The sequence below is a fragment of the Excalfactoria chinensis genome, chromosome 13 (assembly GCF_039878825.1).
Source record: "Excalfactoria chinensis isolate bCotChi1 chromosome 13, bCotChi1.hap2, whole genome shotgun sequence".
Taxonomy (NCBI): Eukaryota; Metazoa; Chordata; class Aves; order Galliformes; family Phasianidae; genus Excalfactoria; species Excalfactoria chinensis.
In genome coordinates, this window is record NC_092837.1 from 15,219,154 (window position 1) to 15,226,885 (window position 7,732).

The 7,732-nt window shown below is 51.1% G+C and overlaps 1 protein-coding gene across 1 annotated transcript; it reads right to left on the minus strand.

Annotated features, from left to right (window-relative positions):
- Positions 1-1,043: 1,043 nt before the first annotated feature.
- LOC140258381 (protocadherin gamma-A2-like) lies at positions 1,044-3,605 on the minus strand. Its single transcript, XM_072348589.1, has one exon. It carries the CDS (start codon positions 3,603-3,605, stop codon positions 1,044-1,046), a length of 2,562 nt encoding a protein of 853 aa, XP_072204690.1.
- Between the last annotated feature and the right edge of the window lie 4,127 nt (positions 3,606-7,732).

The window sequence follows — 7,732 nt, forward strand, 5'->3', positions numbered from 1 at the left end:
ATATCTGACCTGTCTCTCCACAGATGTCATTCCTTTACCCACTCAACCATTAGGAAAGCAGAAAACAAAGTGGACAAAAACAGCAGTAAGTGAAAGTGGATAGTAATGAAAGTAATGAAAGTGGATAAATAGTGGATTAGACTAAAATGTGCTGTATCAATGCTGTAAGCACAGCATCCTATTGCTCGAATATCACACTGACAAGACAACAACTCGATGACCAAAGCTGAGACGTGCAATAACAGTTCCAGTTAACCAACTATGCAAGATGACAACTCCATATTTCTCTAACTGGTACCTCAATCAAAAAAGGAAGGAATGCTTAGATCAACATCGACTGTGTTGATGTCACACCTACAGGATTGCAATACACAAAATACCAGCCTTGATAAATCGTCCAGTAGATCAATAAAAATCAAATTCCAGGGATATCTTCACCCTAATGAACAGCTGCAAGTAACAACCAACAAGTGAGATGGATCACTTGCCATTGTCGGTGACAGTAGAGAAAGTTACAGAATGAGATGGAGGAAGTCTGTATCACATACAGGCATACAGGAAACTAGAGATGGATACATGAGTTTTCACACTGTCATTATATGCCATTCTAGCAGTAAATTCGAGTTCCACATACAATTCGTGTGAAATCTTCCTTTCCAGGGGGCTATTATTACCTCTAACGACAAGTAAACTAAGGTTGTGGGTCAAACAGCACGGACTTAGCACCAGCTATGACATCAAACCATACCCATCTCAAAACCATGCTAGCCACCTATTTCCTAGCCTTGAGACCAGTCAATCACTCACCTTTCTCTACATACGCAGACTTTACTGTCACAGTCAACCATAATAAAATTGGCACTGCCTTGATCATGAACAAAAACATTTCAAACAGTGACATCTCACAAAAACCGAAGAACATGAAAATGTTCCTACTGACAGCAGAAAACATTCTTGGACTGCATGGAAACAGAACCCCATTGGACATTTACCAATGACATAGCAGTCATCAATAAGTTGATTACCCACCATGAGACCTGCGTTTAGAACTTGAAGAGAAACCAGGCAAAAATGTTGAATCTACCAGACAGGGGAGGGAGAGTAACGAAGGCCGCCGCGGTCGCAGCACTCACCGTGAGGGAGTCGAGCTCGGAGGAGCGCTGGACGGCTGCGTCTTCCCCGCGCAACGGAGCGGCCTCGTCGGGCGGCGGCCGGGCCGGGAGCGTGTCGCAGCAGCTGCCGCCCGCGCAGCGCAGCTGGCTCTTGCGCGAGTCGGCCGTGAGCGACACGTCGTGCGAGTAGGAGCGCAGGAAGGCGCGGACGCCGTCGATGCCCACGAAGTGCGAGGCCGGCACGCCGCGCAACACGCCGGCGGCCGAAGGCGGAGGCGGCAGCCGAGAGAGGCGCCAGCGGCGCAGGCGCAGCGCCAGCAGCAGCAGCAGGAAGGCGAGGAAGAGGCAGGACACGGCCGCCACGGCCAGCACCAGCCAGCGCGTCAGGCTGCCCGCGGGCTCGGCCGGCGCCGCCGCGCTGCCCAGCTCCGACAGCAGCTCGGCCACGCTCTCGGCCAGCACCACCGTCAGCGTGGCCGTGGCCGACAGCGCCGGCCGCCCGCGGTCCTTCACCACCACCACCAGGCTGTGGCGCGCCGCGTCGCGGGCCAGCGGCGAGCGAGCCGTGCGCACCTCGCCGCTGTGCAGCCCCACGCGGAACAGCCCCGGCTCCGTCGCCTTGGCCAGCTCGTACGACAGCCACGCGTTCTGCCCCGCGTCCGCGTCCACCGCCACCACCTTGGCCACCAGCGCGCCGGGCTCCGCCGAGCGCGGCGCCAGCTCCACGCCCGACCAGCCCCACGCGCCCGACTCCCACGAGCCCGAGCCCGAACTCGAAGCGGGCGGCGCCGCCGGCGGGTACAGCACCTGCGGCGCGTTGTCGTTCTCGTCCGCGATCAGCAGCCGCACCGACACGTTGCTGCTGAGCGGCGGCGCGCCGCCGTCCTCCGCCCGCACCCACAGCTCCACCTCGCGCACCTCCTCGTAGTCGAACGAGCGCAGCGCGTACAGCGCGCCCGTCTCCGCCTGCACCGACACGTAGGACGAGAGCGGCGCGCCCCGCAGCCGCCCCTCCCGCAGCCGGTAGCGCACGCGCGCGTTCTGCCCCCAGTCCGCGTCCCACGCGCGCACCGTCAGCACCAGCGCGCCCTCCGCGTTGTTCTCGGGCAGCCGGGCGCTGTAGCGCGCCTCCGCGAACACCGGCGCGTTGTCGTTCACGTCCAGCACCCGCAGCGCCAGCACCGCGCCGCTCCGCAGCGCCGGCGACCCGCCGTCCGCCGCCCGCACCGTCACGTTGTACTCCGACGCCCGCTCGCGGTCCAGCTCCCGCGCCGTCACCACGCTGTAGTAGTCGTCCAGCGCCCGCTCCAGACGGAACGGGACGCCCTCGCCCAGGCTGCACCGCACCTCCCCGTTGGCGCCCGAGTCGCGGTCCTGCACGTGCAGCAGGGCCACCACCGTCCCCGGCAACGCGTCCTCCGAGATCTCGCTCAGCGACGACCGCACCGAAATCTCGGGCGCGTTGTCGTTCACGTCCGTCACCGAGATCGACACCTTCGCCGTGTCAAAAAGGCCACCACCGTCGTGTGCTTGGACCTCCAGTTCATACGAGTCTCCTTCTTCGAAGTCAAGGCTTCTGAGTAGTTTGATTTCGCCTGTATCAGGTTCGAGATGGAAGAACTTCTTTGCTTCGTTTGTCACTTTTCTCAGCGAATATATCACATCGCCGTTGGTTCCGTCGTCGGGGTCGGTGGCGGTGACGCTGAGCATCGTGGATCCTACAGGCGCATCCTCGGGCACTCGCACCGTGTACATCGTCTGGCTGAACGCGGGCGCGTTGTCGTTGGCGTCCAGCACAACCACGCGGATGCGCGCCGTGCCCGTCCGCCCAGGATCGCCGCCGTCGCTCGCCTTCAGCAGCAGCTCGTGAAATGCCGCCTCCTCCCGGTCCAGCGCCTTGGCCAGCACCAGCTCGGGACGCTTCTCGCCGTCGGCTCCCGCCTGCACGGACAGCGAGAAGTGCTCGTCGCCGCTCAGCGTGTAGCTCTGCAGAGAATTTACACCTATGTCTGGGTCGTGTGACATAGGTAAGGGGAACCGCGTTCCCTGGGATGTCGTTTCGCTAATTCTCAGTTCCTTTTGTGATTCTCCGAAGGCTGGCGCGTTGTCGTTAATGTCCGTGATTTCCACTTCGATGGCATAAACCTTCATCTCGCCCTCCACGATCAGCTCACAGCGCAGCACGCATTTCTCCTGCAGCCGGCACAGTTGCTCCCTGTCTATCCTCTCGGCCGTCACCAGGTGGCCGCTGTTCGCATGCAGAGCGAAATACTGCGTCCTGCCTTGGGACACCACTCGGGCGCCGCGGTTGCCGAGCGCCGCCAGCTCCAGCGCCAGGTCCTTGGCCACGTCGCCCACGAACGAGCCCTTGGGCAGCTCCTCGGGCACCGAGTAGCGCAGCTGCCCCCACGCCGCCTCCCACGCCGCCACCAACACGCAGCACAGCAGCGCCCGCTGCCTCCGGCCCCAGCGCCCTTCTCTGGCCGCGCACATCTCCCGCACGGCCCCGCCGGCACCTCACACTCGCCGCTTCCGCGCCGCTCCAATTGCTGATTCTTCTCCCACTTCTCTCTCGCCTTCTTCTCCGGCTTCGTTTCTGTCTCCGTGGCCGCTGCTGACCGCTCCCGCCGCCCCTCCGCCTCGCTGCAGCACCGCTCCGCACCGCGGGGCCGCTCGTAGTCTGCACGGACACCGACACAGCGAGCGAGAAAGCCGGGCCGCAGCGGGCGGGGCTGCCTGCAGCGCTCCTCTCCTTCCTCTCCTCCGTGGTGAACAGCGGCGCCCGCAGCCGCCGGCCGGCACTGCACGCACGACTCCACCGAGCTCCGCCTGTCAGGATTTTGCTAATATTCTTCTACATTCCCTTTCACCCGGTGTTTCTCGATTCCATCGAGACGATCTATTTGATCGTGCTTATTCTATACAGGCTGCAGAACTGCTATTCAGTCCGTTACTTCTCACCCAGAACAAGGAGAACCTTTGTTGTTTATTGCATCTCCTAACGCTTCTGAAGCATAGCCCCTTTTTGCACAAGGACTGTCTCCCTTCCGATGTCCAGAGATTCTTCTTGCAGTCACTCGTGCAGGTAATGTTCCAGAGTTTTCCAGACGTCATTAATAATCTGAGTGTTGCATGAAATTCATGATCTCTCTTGTTTCCATTTCAGTTGCCTTTACTAAACTGTCACACTTCCTCCATCTCTTGTTCTTTTAGCGTCAACAGCCTACAGTAACCTGCTCTCCTGTATGTATAGCACATCATAAAGGGTGTGTCCTTTGCACATTTTCTAGTGCATCATGCTGACATGTTTCCAATCCAGGTAGTTCTCTATTATTGTGTACCACATCCTCATGTAATTAGTATGCCACAGGTCTTTAAGATTTCATGGATGTATGCAGTGTTTCACGACCTTTTGCTACCTCTTGATTGCAGCAGCAGGTAGAGGAGCATGGCTGTATTCCTTCCTGCAAAGAAGTAGCTCAGTCATTTCAAACATTTTCAATTCAAATTATGGAGAAGCAGCTCATCCTTGTACTGGGCACTGTTGCAGTGTGTAGTTTCATTGACACAATTTTGCCTTAAAATGAGCCAGTGAAAATTCAGGCCGCATCTTACCACATCATGATTTCACATCCAGTGGTGTTGGTTGAAGGCTCATACAAACAAGACTGTCATTCTTGAATGCCATGACACTGAAAGAAAGGGACCAAGTGATAGAGACACCAACCTTGGCACAATACTAACAATCAAATCTTGGTACAGAGAAATACACTGCTGACCCATCAGTCCTCCTGATTCAAGGGAAAACTTGATGCTTTTGTACTGCCTGTGAACTTTATATCTATGTTGCAAGAAAAATCATCTCTAGCCTTTGGAAAAATAAGACATGCACAAGTGAGCACCTACACAGAAGTGACAGAGAAATAATTTCTGTCAGTCTTTGGACAGTTGACACCCATCAGATCCCTCTAGTGAGTTTAAAGATTGGAACAGTTGAAAATTCTGGCCTTGCTTTCAGTTCACTTCAATTTCTAACAAGGTACCTACACATACACTGGAAGAAAACACCATGGTACCTGGTGTGAAGGAAACCTTGTGCCATCAGAGACATGCATCCAGGTGTGTATACAGGTGTGATACAATAGCACTATACAGGATCTAGTATGACCCTAGGACAGTGTTTTCCGGGAACATCTTCCCCCTTAACACTCTTCCAATCTTTTTTGCAGTCAGCATCACGGAAGTCAGTGCCTCCAGCTGCAGTCTCCTTTCACTTCTCAGGCCTGCTCTACATATGTGGTTTTTGCCAAATACTTGATAATGGGGGAACCAACGCTGCTTCTAAGGACAAAGAAACTGGGATCATAGCAGAAATAGTTGCAGGCATTGGCATCAGATGTGAAAGGAAATCTAGACAAGAAGTTTGCTTTCAAGAGGCCATACAGAGCTTCCTTAACCCAACCATTTTCCAAACTCTAAGCCAAGCTGTTACACAGCACTCTGAAATCTCTGACTTTTATCAGCACCATTGGCAGTTTCCACTTTCCTACTGTTTAGGACAACAGAAAGAGCTCTTAATTTACTGACACTGTTTGGAAAGTTAAATATATACAAGCTTTATCCTTGACCGCTTTACACAATGAAAGCATGGAAACGACCCCCTCATTTCCACAATTCTAATGCACCGTCTTTTAAGGTCTAAGTCTGCAACAGATATATTAACAATGAGAGCAATGAGTTACCAACACAGCTCTGTTGTTCCACACCAGCTCTGATTCTTCTGAAATACCAAGCTAGTGACTGATGTGAACAAGGCTCATGAACACAAAACACATTACTGTAAGTAAAAAAAAAGCATAACACCATTTTTGCTGCTTTTTTGAATTCAACATAAGTACATGGATATAAGGGCAGAAAATGTTACCATCAGTCAAGCAACACATAGAAGTATTCAGAGAGAACTGTGGTTGAGAAACTCCTCTAGGAGTGGTCATCCCTGTAGACACTCAAATTCAATCCATCTACATCTGGAAGCCAATCAGTTTTTAAGCTGCAAGTAGGGCCTCAAATTGTTCCCTTAAACTGCACAGTAGAGAATTTCATTTTAGAAAAAAATCACCACTTCTCAGAAAGTTTCCAACTCTTTTACTCATCTCCGATAATATGGAACTTTAAAGGAAAAAGGTAATAAAGGAACTTTTTCAAATGATTTCAGGAAACCATAGAAACATAAAATCAGAATTGTTCAGGTTCCAAAAGACCTTCAAGACGGTCAAGTCCATCATTAATGTAACCATATTACTCTAACAATGCAAACCATGACAGATTCCATCTCAGTTTTGACACACATAACATTCTGTAATCATGTGTTTGCTGAGACTTGCTCAAGGAAGGTCAGGGGTTTCTGCAATACAACCTTATCATTTCCAGATGCATATTCTCTGTCCAGCAAATGGGAAACGTGAAACACAGAAACCCTGAGAGAAGGCCTATAAACAGAATTACAGCTATGAAGAAACTCTACATCACAATGTCACATCTAGACACATTAGAGGTTTCATACAATATTCGTAAGCCATTAGAGATATGCACTATCATTCTACATACAGACACAAATTTTGCCATCAGAGGATTGCTAATACTGTACCAAAACAAATAAATAAATAAAAATGATGAATATATATTACAGATCTTAACACCATGAAATCAAACCATTGTCCACACAGTGTCACTTCTGACCAACCTGTTCACATTCAAATGCAGCCACCCACCATCCTTGCTCTGCATTCACAACCTTTTCTTGCATTATGTATACGTTCATCATGATGCCATATGTCAGCTTCTATCAAGAGCACTTCATTCAGAGATAGTATAAGGAAACAAAGTGTATTCAAGTCCTTATCATGACTGCTGTAAACATTCAAGTCATGTCATCCAGTCCATTAAGACCACTCATCCACACTGCAGACTAGTTTAACCTTTGACAACAAACAAGGCAAAGCTGACAAATGATGAATCCACAGAGTGGCTCTTATCATACCGATTACCTTCCTGTAAAGTCTGTTCCATTCCTGTGAAATCAGTGTTCAAACAATACATTTTCCTCCACAAGCTCTTCAATACAGCTTCCCCAAGCCATTCCCAAATAATTCTCCTATGATTGTTTTCAATATTTGCTGACAACAAACAGATTCAAATGACCACTAGTCCAGCCTGTTTATCTACTACATGTACAAAGATCATGTCAGGGGTGTGGATAATGACATGTTTTTCCCTCAATGTACCATCATGCAGAGAGCTTGAGAAGGGCTGAAATGGGAAGCAGAAATTATATATGGGGTCATTAACCTTCTGTTTCAAGACCATCACACCCAACACACCCAGCACATGTGCTGTTGGGAAGTTATGCAACCCTAAACAATGCAATGTCCAAGGTGGCAGTCAAAGCAAACTCGTGGTGGGAAGCACACAGAAATAAACAAACCGTGAGCTGAAGCCTTTTCTCTTGGGCCTATTTTGGAAGTTAGTTCCTCTGAGAAACTGTATGATATCCTGTTAAATCTTATGCTTCTTTTTTCCTCACACAGAAAATATAATGTTGAGATGATTAATACCTTCTC

What these genes read in the sequence shown, in the direction of transcription:
- LOC140258381 (XM_072348589.1), bottom strand. Translation starts at nt 3,605, where the DNA reads ATGTGCGCGGCCAGAGAAGGGCGCTGGGGCCGGAGGCAGCGGGCGCTG.